Source organism: Wallemia mellicola (genome assembly GCF_000263375.1).
Source record: "Wallemia mellicola CBS 633.66 unplaced genomic scaffold WALSEscaffold_17, whole genome shotgun sequence".
NCBI classification, from domain to species: domain Eukaryota; kingdom Fungi; phylum Basidiomycota; class Wallemiomycetes; order Wallemiales; family Wallemiaceae; genus Wallemia; species Wallemia mellicola.
In genome coordinates, this window is record NW_006531974.1 from 17,931 (window position 1) to 31,069 (window position 13,139).

General features: G+C 39.5%; 9 protein-coding genes across 9 annotated transcripts; 4 read left to right on the forward strand and 5 right to left on the reverse strand.

Moving 5' to 3' along the window:
• Positions 1 to 621: 621 nt before the first annotated feature.
• WALSEDRAFT_55052 (hypothetical protein) lies at positions 622 to 3,223 on the reverse strand. The gene is made up of 6 exons (XM_006959378.1): positions 3,013 to 3,223; positions 2,426 to 2,964; positions 1,992 to 2,379; positions 954 to 1,946; positions 776 to 906; positions 622 to 725 (listed from the first exon to the last, which is right to left on the reverse strand). Exons 1-6 carry the CDS (start codon positions 3,217 to 3,219, stop codon positions 659 to 661), a joined length of 2,325 nt encoding a protein of 774 aa, XP_006959440.1. The 5' UTR covers positions 3,220 to 3,223; the 3' UTR covers positions 622 to 658.
• A 29-nt stretch (positions 3,224 to 3,252) lies between these two features.
• WALSEDRAFT_60904 (arginine N-methyltransferase) lies at positions 3,253 to 4,630 on the forward strand. Its single transcript, XM_006959379.1, has 8 exons — positions 3,253 to 3,548; positions 3,593 to 3,766; positions 3,808 to 3,899; positions 3,949 to 4,122; positions 4,167 to 4,188; positions 4,232 to 4,336; positions 4,388 to 4,514; positions 4,565 to 4,630. Exons 1-8 carry the CDS (start codon positions 3,272 to 3,274, stop codon positions 4,605 to 4,607), a joined length of 1,014 nt encoding a protein of 337 aa, XP_006959441.1. The 5' UTR covers positions 3,253 to 3,271; the 3' UTR covers positions 4,608 to 4,630.
• Positions 4,604 to 7,182, reverse strand: WALSEDRAFT_60905 (hypothetical protein). Its single transcript, XM_006959380.1, has 4 exons — positions 7,062 to 7,182; positions 6,315 to 7,001; positions 5,159 to 6,267; positions 4,604 to 5,113 (listed from the first exon to the last, which is right to left on the reverse strand). The coding sequence occupies exons 1-4, from the start codon at positions 7,156 to 7,158 to the stop codon at positions 4,739 to 4,741; spliced, it is 2,268 nt and encodes a 755-aa protein (XP_006959442.1). The 5' UTR covers positions 7,159 to 7,182; the 3' UTR covers positions 4,604 to 4,738.
• On the forward strand, positions 5,159 to 8,611 carry WALSEDRAFT_60908 (hypothetical protein). Its single transcript, XM_006959381.1, has 7 exons — positions 5,159 to 7,568; positions 7,613 to 7,737; positions 7,785 to 7,934; positions 7,980 to 8,166; positions 8,216 to 8,275; positions 8,330 to 8,476; positions 8,528 to 8,611. The coding sequence occupies exons 1-2, from the start codon at positions 7,287 to 7,289 to the stop codon at positions 7,724 to 7,726; spliced, it is 396 nt and encodes a 131-aa protein (XP_006959443.1). The 5' UTR covers positions 5,159 to 7,286; the 3' UTR covers positions 7,727 to 7,737; positions 7,785 to 7,934; positions 7,980 to 8,166; positions 8,216 to 8,275; positions 8,330 to 8,476; positions 8,528 to 8,611.
• On the forward strand, positions 5,159 to 9,378 carry WALSEDRAFT_60907 (hypothetical protein). The gene is made up of 6 exons (XM_006959382.1): positions 5,159 to 7,568; positions 7,613 to 7,737; positions 7,785 to 7,934; positions 7,980 to 8,166; positions 8,216 to 8,275; positions 8,330 to 9,378. Exon 6 carries the CDS (start codon positions 8,694 to 8,696, stop codon positions 9,369 to 9,371), a length of 678 nt encoding a protein of 225 aa, XP_006959444.1. The 5' UTR covers positions 5,159 to 7,568; positions 7,613 to 7,737; positions 7,785 to 7,934; positions 7,980 to 8,166; positions 8,216 to 8,275; positions 8,330 to 8,693; the 3' UTR covers positions 9,372 to 9,378.
• Positions 7,615 to 9,378, reverse strand: WALSEDRAFT_47483 (like-Sm ribonucleo protein). Its single transcript, XM_006959383.1, has 4 exons — positions 8,316 to 9,378; positions 7,980 to 8,267; positions 7,785 to 7,934; positions 7,615 to 7,737 (listed from the first exon to the last, which is right to left on the reverse strand). Exons 2-4 carry the CDS (start codon positions 8,082 to 8,084, stop codon positions 7,723 to 7,725), a joined length of 270 nt encoding a protein of 89 aa, XP_006959445.1. The 5' UTR covers positions 8,085 to 8,267; positions 8,316 to 9,378; the 3' UTR covers positions 7,615 to 7,722.
• On the forward strand, positions 8,103 to 8,514 carry WALSEDRAFT_20535 (zf-U1-domain-containing protein; the record flags this gene model as incomplete). Its single annotated transcript, XM_006959384.1, has 3 exons — positions 8,103 to 8,166; positions 8,216 to 8,275; positions 8,330 to 8,514. 3 exons carry the CDS (start codon positions 8,103 to 8,105, stop codon positions 8,512 to 8,514), a joined length of 309 nt encoding a protein of 102 aa, XP_006959446.1.
• Positions 9,379 to 9,400: 22 nt separating the features above from the next.
• On the reverse strand, positions 9,401 to 12,312 carry WALSEDRAFT_69788 (hypothetical protein; the record flags this gene model as incomplete). The annotated part of the gene is made up of 5 exons (XM_006959385.1): positions 9,401 to 11,193; positions 11,240 to 11,336; positions 11,383 to 11,694; positions 11,740 to 11,947; positions 11,996 to 12,312. 5 exons carry the CDS (start codon positions 12,310 to 12,312, stop codon positions 9,401 to 9,403), a joined length of 2,727 nt encoding a protein of 908 aa, XP_006959447.1.
• A 49-nt stretch (positions 12,313 to 12,361) lies between these two features.
• Positions 12,362 to 13,127, reverse strand: WALSEDRAFT_60909 (hypothetical protein; the record flags this gene model as incomplete). The annotated part of the gene is made up of 5 exons (XM_006959386.1): positions 12,362 to 12,448; positions 12,497 to 12,571; positions 12,618 to 12,691; positions 12,739 to 12,889; positions 12,932 to 13,127. 5 exons carry the CDS (start codon positions 13,125 to 13,127, stop codon positions 12,414 to 12,416), a joined length of 531 nt encoding a protein of 176 aa, XP_006959448.1. The 3' UTR covers positions 12,362 to 12,413.
• Between the last annotated feature and the right edge of the window lie 12 nt (positions 13,128 to 13,139).

A 13,139-nucleotide genomic window follows, 5' to 3' on the forward strand; every position in this document is an offset into this window, starting at 1 on the left:
TATCTACGAGTAAAGATGATGATACTACTGAGCCATCCATACCACAACAAAACATGTCCTACGCTTTCGATGGAAGTTCATTAATCTGTATGGGTAAGATTATCACTCCTTGAAAGATCACAATATAACATTGAAGTAATTAGGTTTTTTATTTGAGGAGTTGATAGCACATTACACGAAGGATCTCGTTGATGAGGATGACTTGGAAGCTGGATTAGGCTTAGATTTGGAAGACCATCAGCTGCAGATTGGTGTCATTAAACCTTACATGACACCTACAGCAAAAAGCGATAGTATCGGTACTTCTAGTCAATCTATTTGTCAATCACAGCATGCCCAGAAACTTGAGAGTCCAATGTTGGGTACAATACCAAAAGCACATTCATCAGATCATTCAGACGATGATCTCAGTCTTGCTAGCGATCATGACGAAAAAGATGATAAAAGAAGCATGTCTATACCCTCAATTCGTTCTAATTCAGTAGATTGATACCATCCTCCAAGTAGGAACCTTGAATGTAGTACGATAGTAAGTTAATTACTACTAAATTTATGTGTTTTGTTTCAAAACATCATCTCATGCTAACTTCTCAATGAATGATGTCAAAGTCGTTGTAACCTGATATGTATAAATTTTATACATTTGCATGTTACAATTCTACTCGGTTCTCAAAAGCTTTGTGACAGTATCAAGCTTAACACGGAGCTCTTCAATTGCCTTAGTTCTGAAAAGTTGCATTAGTAAGATTTCGAGGCGATAGGAAGATAAACTTACTCGTCTTGAAGAACACTTTCAACTTTGGCTATTTGAGATGATCCAATGATTCCTGTTTGACTGCGTTTCATTGCTTCAGTAGCTTCATAAGACTGGACCTGTGGTTTAAGGAGTTCTAACTGATGTGAAAGCTAGTACAATATGTTAAATGATTAATAAACATTGAAATAACCCCTACTCTGCTCATGCGAGCTTGTAAAGCTCTTCCTTTACTATCAGTTCCACTAACTTCGTCACGTATTCTACCAAGTTCTGCGAACCATTTCTTTTCATGTGTCGATAAAGTTGGTTGATGCTTGTCCATCAAACGCTGCAATAAATTGTCCATTCTCTTCAACAACTCGCTCTGTTCATTAGAAACTTTTTCTACTCTGGCACCCTTTCCTGTACCGACGCCCGCTTCATTGGACGGATTAGTCGCTATCTTTGCAACATGTGCTAACTTTTCTATTTGCTTTTCAGTTTCCTTCAACTGGAGAGATAATCTATCTTGTATGTTATTGCCAGTTTGAATTGAATTCTGATTATGATGCCTGACATTCTCGACAACACCTCCCATATAACGAAGCGTTTGCGGGGTAACTTGGATTTCAGCACGAGTGTTTACTGGTGCAAGTTTATGAGAAAGATTAATTTTATTAGAACCATCAGGTTGATCCTGTATGAAGGGACTTTCCAAAAGACTACTGTAAAGTTTGCGCTCCTCGTTTGATGCTTGATTGGAACTGCTTGGTTTTGAGGTAGCACTGTCAGATACCTTTGGCAACATCTGTGGCTTTGGCTTTGTTTCAATTGTTTCAGGATCTGTCTGAACGCGTAATGACAAATCCAATGGCAATATTTGCATAGTGTTCGTAAGAGCAAAGAGCAAATAACCCAAATAAGCATCATTTATAACGTCAAGCGCAACGATCGGGGTAGATTGCGCAGAGGAAGTGGTACTTGTCCTGATTACATGTACTAGTGTTGAATCTCTAGTGAGGCTGTCAACCTGATCGAGTTCATCAAGCCAAGGTTTAAAAACCAAGGCATGTACACCTTCTGCATGACTAATATAAATTGTATCTTCATATATAGGATCTTTTGAGAGAGTTGGGTATCCAAAGTCATGCGATTGCAAGATTTTTATGCTTTCATAAGTTGATATAATTGGTGGCGTTGCATGTGACTCCTGTAATATAATCAGGTCCATCTTCATACATATATTCGTACTTACAGCTTTTGAAGACCAGCGACCTTCAGCTTTCACTACTTCTAAGCATATATCGACACGACCGTCAGTAAATGCCACCACGAAGATATCGACAGGACAATCTTTAGGACGAATGATAAGAATATCTGATGCGTCAGATTCATATTCTTCATCAGTTGGTGCAGGCTGTACTAAGTAAGGACCCTGACGAAGCAGAGATCCTGTAGCTCTTGGAGGGTTACATTTAAAGCCTGCTATATTCTCTTCACCCAGCTTAATTTGCTTTACGACTGCATTCAACCATCTCATCTGTTGACTCAGTCGAGCTTCAATGAGACTATCTTCTGTGACTTTCATTAGCTTGGCTTCTGTGATACCCTTCAAATTTTGAATATATGATGTAGGTACTTGTCTAATAACTTGTAAATACTCTATAAATCATATTACGCGAAACTTACGCGTTATTTGGCATAAATGGACAAATAGCAAAAACATCACCATTCTTCATAAGTCCATAAAGAGTCAAAGGGCCCCAATCAGAGTCACCTCTGCCAATATCGAACGAAACACATTCAGTGCTTCTCTCATCATCAGCACTGAAACCTTTACTCTTATTTGAAAACTGTTGGTTGGTAACTGATCCAGGCATGGCTGCTGCTTGAACAAATGAGATACTCTGCTGTGGATCCTCTGAATCAATACTGATATCATACTCTCTGAAGTTAGCATCTCGTGTAAGTACCATCAAGGACGATGCAGAAAGCGACCAGGGATGCCAATCAACCTTAGCTATCTCGGATGAACCTTTAATAGCATGATAATATTGCCCAACCTGGATTGAGCGGCATTCAATTAATGGTGTAACCAATTTAGAGTAGCCTGGACGAGGAAGAACAACTACAACGACTTGATGACTTCCAACGACAGCCAATAGCTTCTTTGTTGAGTTCAAGACGAGGCTTTGTATATCAAAGGTGATAGTTGGTGTATGTAATGTCTAATAGAGTACTTTAATAGTGTAATTGCAGGAAATGAAAAAACCAACCTTTAAATTGATATTGCTAGTACTAGGATCACTTGCTTTTAGCTCTGATAAGCTCATAATCTTTATTTCATTCCTTTCGGCAAAGATGAGATCGCTGTTACGTATGGCCAGTTTATTCGATTTGCTATCATTTAATTGTTGTATATCAGATTTCCTTTCTGCAAAAGCTTCTATAAGATTTTCTAGCCATTCTTCCTGATATTCCATCGTTGTTTTGATCAAAGAGATGCAAGAAGACGAGCTATTTAATAATGCTGGAATGGCTTTACTCCATTGTTGCGCTACAGATGATATAGAAAACGTAAAGCAACTTATTGATAAAGGAGCGCCTATTTATTATCAAGACGCAAGTTCTGGCTATACTTGCTTGCATTTTGCGGCTGATATACAAAGTACAAAGTTGGTTAAATATTTAATATCTCAAGGTGCAACTTGGAATGCATTAGATCATACTGGATACACACCTGCTGAGATTGCTTTATCATACGGTAATGAAAAAATCTATGAGGAAATTGTAGGCGAAGGTGTACGAGCAGGTTGGTAATGAAAATGTAAACCATGAAATCTAATTAAGTTTTAGAATTTCTCTTAAATTTATTAGGACAAAAAGCAGAAAACGATGAAGCAGATCCAGCATCTAGTTTAAACGCATTCCTTTCCTCAAAATTAACATACGAGTATGACGATAATGGACAAGAGCGCGTTGTAGACTCTGCTGGAGATCCAGTCATGATGGCTTGGGAAACACCCATCAGTATGTTTTCATAATGTTACTTTATTATCTAACATATCCAGTGAAAAGTTCCGTAGCGGCTCTTTGTGACAATCATGAGGATGCGTCAGACGAAGGTCTAGCTATCCTGAATGTCGGTTTTGGTTTAGGTATCGTAAGTGAACATCACAGGTGATAATTTTCTTATTTCATGACACATACAGATTGATACCGAATTCCAAAAGCAACAACCATCGAATCACACCATTATTGAAGCACACCCTGATGTTCTCAAACATATGAAAGAAACTGGTTGGTATGATAAACCCGGTGTGAGGATTTGCGAAGGTAAATGGCAAGATTTCATTTATGAAATTGGACAATTTGATGTTATTTACGTAAGTAATATTATTAAAAATATCTTTTAACTTATTCGACCAAGTTTGATACATTTTCTGAACACTGTAGGCTTCATTTTCGCAACCATGGTCAAGCTAATTATTTTAGATCGCGATCTACATGCTTTCTTTGAGCATATACCTGAACTAGTTAATTCACCTAACTCTCGTTTCTCGTTCTTCCATGGATTGGGTGCAACAAATCCAGTTTTCTGTATGTCTCACTTGCACGCAACTGGTAAAATCACTCACTCTACTATTTTAGATGACGTTTATACACGTATCTCAGACCTTCACCTTGATCAAATTGGTATGTCAGCAGAATGGCAAGACGTACCTGTCAAAGAGTTATCAGCAGTCTGGAAAGGTGTCAGACGGTCATATTGGAATTTGTGAGTATAGAAGGCAAATATACAATAATAACTTTAACATACCTTCTCAGGCCATGTTATAAATTACCAATAGCAAAAATGAATATTTTCTAATGATGAATGCATTCTTACATCGCAATTAAAATTGATTATCATGAAAGTTTAAAATTACATTTGAAACGTTTATCCGTCGTTTCTTAATTTGCTTTGCTTATGCTAAGGAATATTCAGATACAATGATGTTTTTATAACATCATAACGTCGATTTGTAGGTCTCTGGCTACAGACCTCCAGTCTTTATTAGCGATTCCTTTATCTTGCCTCTGCCAGCATTCCTTTACAATCTTTTCAGCGCACTCCAAATCTGAGCAATACCATTCTCGACAGGAACTAAAGAGTTGCTGAACCCAATCCCTATCCTCAGGTTTGTACATTTGTACACCACTTATAATAATAGCCCAAATCAGCATAACTGCCATGCCCATTTCACGAGTTGCTTCACTACAAAGACCTAAAACTGCTCTAGCCGCCGATTGTATGCTACTATCTTGCATTGAAATGTTAAAAATCTCTCTTGATAAGAAAATCATTAGAGTGTGTCTATAAATGAGGTCACCACACTGAATTATTGTTAAAAAAGAATAATTTTCTAGTATTAAACTCACCTCGACTCTTTGATGTCTAATAACAACAGATTGTTTAGTCATATTCTCCAATTCGCCATACATAGCAAAAGTCCGTGAACGAAGATCCTGCATAGCGTTTAACAATTCAACAGGTAAAATGCCTTTGAGAGACTCCGCTTCACTTTCATCAATCGGAATGGGTATTTTAAGGTTCCGTCTTTGGTTATAGAGCTTGCAAGACCGTGCAATTATATCCAACATGTATCTACTCATACCATAACTCCTTTCAAAGCTTTCATAATGTTCGCTGTTGAGTTTTTCATCAGTTTCCATATCGAACCACCAAGATTGATTATCATCACCGAGCAATTGAGGAGTTTCACCTGTCGTTAGGCAAGCAAATACTTCATGAGCAGTTAATTCTTCTAAGAATGTCTTCCTAATAAATAAAGACTTTTTCGATACGTTATGCATCAAACGAAGATTCCTATCTAAGCCAAGCATAGCGGCTGGACCACCTAAATTCCTCACTAAAGCCAATGCAACGTTCATACTTTGTCTCCAATCGACACTGGCACTTAAAACATCATATTTGAGCACAGCGATGAATGCTAAAAGTGACATGTCAACGTCCTGATTATTGTGAGCATCATTCAATAGTGGCATCATGACTTGTTTTAGCGCCATACTTTTAAGGTGCTTCGACAAATTGAGTTCTTGACTGGCCTCCAAACCTTGCTTTTGACGTATGAAGTGCATATGAGTAGCTGAAATGGCTAAAATACCATATGTGATAGCGGCTTGATTTGAATTTAAAACCAAAGGTATTGACAAAGCTAGAAAAGGATTCTTAGGTTCATTTATAGCGCAAAGTAACTTCTTAGATTCGCTGAGGAAGTTGTGTAATAATTGACGGGATTGAGGATTGGCATTGATAATGCTATTCGAATGTTGGAAACTGTCATTAATTAAAGGTGGCAAAGAGCTAGGGGATGAAGTTGATGTCGCTGGTGATGGTCTATTATAGACATATTCATTCTCTGTGTTTCCATTGAGTATGGGAGGTGAAGGAAAAAAAGGCGGAGGTGATACATAGTTAGCATATTCACTTGCGAACGCAGGAGGAGAATTCGTTCCTACCAAGTTACCTGTGAGACGTTAGTAAAACTTTCTAACCGACGCCTACCCCACTCACTGTTGAAGGAGCTAAAAGGGACAGAGACGGTAGACATAGTACTGGTGTTCATCATAGCTGGGTCTAATTGAGGAGGGAGCATCCTTGAAGTAGCTGGATCAAAGAAGGAAGTTGGAGGAAGAGCTGATGACCCTGAAGGTAAGACAGACATAGCCGAGCTGGTTGAAGGTACCGGTAAAGTGTTCTGAGTGATTGGTTGAACTGATGGGAGATGATGTTGGGATGAAGAGTCGTAAATAGCCGGTAGAGCTAACTCTTCAGATTCTACTTTAACGTCTGGGGCAGATTGGATGAGCTGAGCAAGCAATTTGCTGCCAAGAAGGGCTTGAAGACGTTTTAGAGAAAGTTCAGGGTCAGCGAAAGGATCAATGTAGGTTGTTTGATAGTTCTGCTTCGTGCGCTCTGTATGGCTTGATGTCTCGGGTGGCTCCACCGAGCGAGCAGAAGTCGAAGGACTAGATACTTTCCTACGCTTGTTATTCTGAGTTTCATTTGGATTAGGGTAAGTGCATTCTCGACCGAGACTTGTGCACTTTAAGCAAACAGGGGTCATCATATCGCATTTGACCTTTCGCTTGCGGCAGGTAAGACAGCCATCCCTTGAGCGCTTAAACTTGGGTCTTTGAGATTTATTAGATGCAGTATTAGCGGACTCGCTTGGCAACCTGTCATTCTGAGTGATTATTTCTGTAAGCGAAGATTTAGTTAGTAAGCGAATAGAAGAAGGAATAAGCGAAATAAGCTCACCACTAAGTCGGGGTAGTGAATCTTGTACAGCTGGATGAGTAGATCCCATTAGATTGATCATATTTTGCACTGGATGCGAATTAGCATCAGAGGACATTATAGTGGAGTGAGTTGAAGGAAAGAGGATACCAAAAAAGTCTATGAAAATAGCTATATAGAATCTGCTATAGAATTTATAACTATTCTTTCTCTAGTCTGCCCCTTTCTTATCAATTTACGGCCAGAATGTCGGACGGATACTGGCTGGACAGTATAGATAGCAAAGGATTAGAAGGCCAGGCGCTGTTTGAACATAGAAGGAAATTATGGACTCAGCCTACGAAAAAGACAGAGGGTAGATTACAAGAGAGAAGAGATAATCCTGGATTTAGAAAGCTTATAGAGCTGATTGATAGCGCAAAAGATAGAGAGAACTTCACGGATATTTGGGACAAGGGAATTAGGAACATATACAATAACCTAGTCCAGGGACAGAGATTATCGCAGCCTCTACCGTTGGAGATAATAGTGAGTATCTAACTCAAGTAACAAAATTATCTTATAAATAAAAGGTACAAGTCGTATGCAAAGCTGCCTGGGTTGAACTCGGTATTTGGCCCTTGGACTACGTGAAAACACCAGATCCAGCACCAATTGTACCGCGAGCGTTTATGAATATAAATTAGTTAGGGGATATCTGTAATAATTGTTAGCTTTCACCGTCTAGTCTGTCGTCCAACGCACTAATATAACACCATCTCCTCTGATATACAACATTGGCATAGATCTCTTCACAAACCTCGTCGTTGACTCTAAAGTGGTAGAATCTACGTCTACGACGGTGACGAACTCGTCTACATTTCCTAATATCAAGTTCATGTGTGAATCGTATGCCTATAGTTTGTTAATAGGCGGTTCAGACTATAAGAAGACGCTAACGTGTAATACACCGATCAGCTCCCTATCACCTCTCAATTTAACCTTGATTTGTTCATTCAAACTCAGCCTGACGAGGTCTAACGGTTCTTTAATAGCTTCTGTCATCGACGTCCTATTGATAGAATGACAAAACAGAAATTCTATTGCGATTATTGCGATGTTTTCCTTACACACAATTCAGCTGCAGGTAGTTTTTTTATTAGCTATCTTATAGAACTTACTAACTATCGTTCTAGTTAGAAAAGCTCACAATTCTGGTAGAAACCATCTAATAAACGTAAAAGATTACTATGCTTGTGAGTTCATTTTTATATTGTCTTATATTTACACACTTACTCACTCCATTATAGCCCTCGGTCACGACAAAGCACAATTCATCATCGACGAAATCTGCAGGATACATGAATCTGGATTAGCTAGACCACCACCAACGCTTAACAAATTCAATGGTCCAGCTGGTTTAACTGCACCTCCAATGATGCGTCCACCACCTCCAGGTCAGTATTTATATTGGTATACTAGCAAATCTTTCTAATTAACTACTACAGGTGCTCCTCCAGGTGTTAGACCAGCATTCCCAGGAATGCGTCCACCATTTAGACCGCCTCCACCACAATTCAGACCACCACCACCACCAAGACCGCAATAGATATGTACTATAGTCTTATTAATGTATTTATTATCAACTATTAACTTCTTCTTTCTTAACTACCAATGCAATCTGACGAAATTGATAGCATTCTCCGCTGGATTGATAGTGAGGACAGGGATGCTTTAATAAATAACCCTTTAGATTTCTTAAGAAAGAATCTGTACACTTTACCACCAAATTTACTCATTTACTTTGAATCTATTACAACACCTAAAGAACGATCACAAATTGCCATTATAAAGAAACGTAGAATAAACTTCGCTAAATCTTCAACTGATACATTCAAGTCAGACGCTGGTAGATTTAGAGATCCATCCAATTTTGAATTATCTGTAGAACGTAATGAGAAAGGTCATCATCCGAGTTTTCAATATGCTCAAGATGCAGGTCAAAGTGAATCTAAATGGTTAGAGAATGAATCTATGATGTCTAATAACACAAAATTAAATAAATTAGGTTCACTCTTATCCGAATATGAATCTGAGAGGGATAGTCGATCATATACGCAATCTAAATTATCAGCAATTAAAAATGATAATTCTAATATACTTGGTAAATCAATAATTGATGGTAAAGAAGCATTTGAAAGAATTTTATTAGAAAATTGGATTGATGGTGTTGACGATAAGCTAGACTATTCCATAGATTTTGACGATAAATGGGACACATATACGACAACTAACCCAAGCGAGTTAGATGAAGACATTGATCAGTCAAATTACTTCCAAGATAGTGATTAAAATGTTGTTAATTATACATAATTCTCATATTAAAACAAAGAAACGAAATTTGAAGGGAAAAGTGTCTTTCCTGGTACATATCTAGATTCATTTAGCAACTGACCTGTCCACCAACCGTCTTCAGGTGTCTTGAATACTGCAATCACGTCACCAGCTTTAAAGTCAAACTCTTCTGCAGTTTGTGCTTGGTAATCGTATAATGCCTTAACATGGAATAAGACTGGCTCTTTTGCAGGACTAGTTGAAATTGGTCTTGGCGTTGGTCCAGGTGAAGGTTGTCTATACATTTGTTGTTGTGATGTTCCGCTAGCACTACTTAATGGTTGAGGTGTTTGAGATAATTGTTGAGTTTGAATTGATGGTACAAATGGTGCTTGTTGTGGCTGCTGTTGCGGTCCTGGTGTAACTGACATACTATAAGCTGGTGTAGGTGATGGTGATGGTGCCCTTTGCTGTTGTTGTTGATAAGCATTTAACATTGGTGCAGGCGTTCCAGACGTTGCAAACTGTGGGTTATATCCTGGTCCAGGTGTATTTGTCATAACATAAGGCTGTTGTGGCATTTGCTGTTGACCAGGATATGGATAATACTGTTGATATTGTTGATAAGGATTTGGAGCTTGTGGATGTTGCGGTTGTTGGGCTTGTTGTGGCTGTTGCTGAGATTGCTGCGCAAGCATCATTTGGTATTGATAGTAAGCTTGCGCTTGTTGCATTTGCTGTTGTTGTTGGGCAGGCATCATGTTAGATTGAGAAACCGGAGCAGGTGTAGGCGATGGAGACACTGAACGTCTCTTCTCCTTCCATTCCTCTGCCTTTTGATCATGAGCAACCTCTCCAGAAGCATTCAAGGATATTCCAAGTGGTGTCGCTGATCTCTGAGGTGAAGCTGCACTTATACTGGGTGATGGTTGCCTACTACCGGCTCCATTAGCACCAATACCTGCAAAACCTTCTCTTGATGGTGATCTACCCATTGCCGATAAAGGTCTAGCATTCGTTGGTCCAGGTGACACTGTCTGTGGGGTGGTACCTTGCGATTGTTGCTCCATTTTAGAGTTACGACGTGACCGCTCGTGCGGTAATTGTTGATGGTAAGTGGTCAAAACATCTTCAACAGGTCCACCAGCAGTTGACTGACTAGATGCAGGTCTCTGCATCATTGCTGGGAAAGGTGGTGTTGTATGTGGTGCATATTTTTGCTGAATTTGAAGTGCTTGGATTTGAGATGCGTCCAATCCTTGATACATCTTGTTTTGGTTTTGATTGACTGGCATTTGTGATCCAGGTGGTACTAAAGCTGGTTGTGTAGAAGCAGATTGTTGTGATACTGGTCTTGAACGCGGTTTCTTCTCAGCTTGTGCAGCGACATTCGCACGTAAGTTACCTGTAACTGGTGGTGCATTTCTTAATTGTGCAAGAGCAGCAGCCAATTCATCCACGTCCCCACTCTCAGAGCTCTTCTCTTCCTTTTCTGGCTTTGGTGGTGCAACATCCTCCTTCTTAGGAGCTGCTGGACGATCAGCACTGCGAGCTGGAAGTTGAGGTACCTTGAAAGGCTTATTCTCATCATTCTTAGGATCTCTTGGTGGTGCCTTCTGTACTTTCGGCTCTTCGATAACGGTGTGCTTCTTTGGAGATGGTGGTGGTGGCTTCTCAGCTACCACTTCTTGCTTTGGTGCTTGGTTATTCGATGCCAAAGCGCGTGGTGCTTCCTTTGGCACATCCAACGGGCGGACACTGTTTCTATGGAAGGCGGCATATCTAGGAGCAGGTGAAGGTGCTTGCGTTTCACGTGAGAAATCAACAAATGTTGGTTGTTCTGGATATTGCGTCAGTGCTTCATTTCCCGAAAGTTTAAGACATACCTGGAAGTGTGTTACCAGTCATACTTTCATCAACGAAGATTTCAATATCAAGATCAGGGTCGACCTGCTCAAGTGCTTGCCTAAGTTTCTCGCAAGACTGGAAAATATTAGTAAGTCAAGACAAGGAGAGCAATCAAACACACCTCATCATCAGCAACGCAGACGGTCGATACTTCATTGGCGTATTCCCACATGTTAGTTTTAATGAATTCGATTCTTTCCTCTTCTTCATCTTGGCATTGATCGCAAAACAAGCGCCAGTCAGCTTCCCAACGTTTACGTGTGTCCGACAAAGCCCTAACAAAGTTGATATAGTCGCGCTCATTGGCACCAACTGCCGATTTTGCTTTATCAAGTTTACCGTCGACTCTTTCTAAATCTTTACCTTGAAGGAGTGATTTCTGTGCAGTGAAGGTATTGATAGAGACGCAGTTGTCCGTGTATTTAGCCTTAGCCTATTGATGTGTTAGAATACTTCAAATTAGTAAAAATAGACGTGCCTTATCGACGTAACTCTCTTGAGTCTGCAAAACCTTGTACTTCTTCTCGATTGAAGCTAGGGATGTCTTCTTAAAATTAGACATACGATTTGACCAGTCAGAAGTTGGAACTTCCAATTCCCTACGCATGTTTTGACTTAAATTGAAATGATTCTGTGATGTTTGTTCTAACTCGACGCTGAGAGTATCAAGGCTATCTCTGATAGCGCTATAACGCGTTAATAAAGTGTATTGACGAAATAGGCAATAGACTCACCCAGTTTCATTTGAACCAACGAGAAATCGCGATAGTTTTGCTAGTTTTCTAGCATAATCGTCCTCAATCGAAGCTCTTTCTTTCCAGAATAACTTTAAATCATCAATCGTTTTAGCGCTTGATTTAATTTTGTTAGTTAAAATATCAAATCCCGTTCCGCTGCTATCCTGGCCCCAAAACGAGTTACAAAAGTCCTTGTTGTTGACTTTATTTGAGCTGTGATATTGTACAGATTGAGATATCTGTATCTCTGATTGACTATTATGCTTCTTTCTATTCAAAAATGATTTCGCTGGAGATGTACTTAAAATTGACATCGAAGTTGATAATGAACACACGGGTTTAGACGCGTATTAACAAATTTAGAAAGTGAAATTGTATGGATTTAGAAATTAAAAGGTTTTACAGTTATTTTTTTCTACTTTGTGTGCGCTAAACGTACTTTTCCAGCTGCTGTAGTTCTTATTAGTTCTGTTATCAAATGTGATAGATTATACTCACAGTGGTAGTAGTTAGCTGCATACTGTTTGGTTTTAAACTTTGGAGAGCGTGGTTTAGAAACAAAGTAATCCCATCCTAGAGTACTTGTTAGATTACCAGTCCATCTAGACGCTATACGCACCTTGCTTCTCACAGAAGTGGATAGCAGCCTCCTTTGACTGGAATTTGACATGTGTACCTTGCATGTAATCTGCGCTGTATATGCTATCAGCTTTGTAGTCTCCTCAGCCAATCAAACTCACGATGATGACCAACCCATCAATGGATGTTCCCATCTACCGCCACCTTGTAAAATATCAAAGTCGACCCTCCATTGGTGAGTGTTGTAGGTGCCAGATTGCATTGTATTCTTTGTTGGCTTATAAATTCTAACTTGACGACGTTGGAGTGTTTCTATCGAGGGTTAGAGAGGTAGATGTATATAGTATCACACACCTGGTGCACCAGAGATGACCTCAGCTGTGAGTACATCCTTTGGTGGGTGTGGTGTAGTTAATCCAGATGCTTTGTGTTCTTTGATATTCTCATCGTGTGTTGTCTTTTGTGGTACGGTATTCTTTGTAGAGTATGCTCTAGTAATAGATGGATAGCTAGCTGCGCTTCTGCCTCTCAAAAGAACTCTAGAAATCATCTTGATGGACGT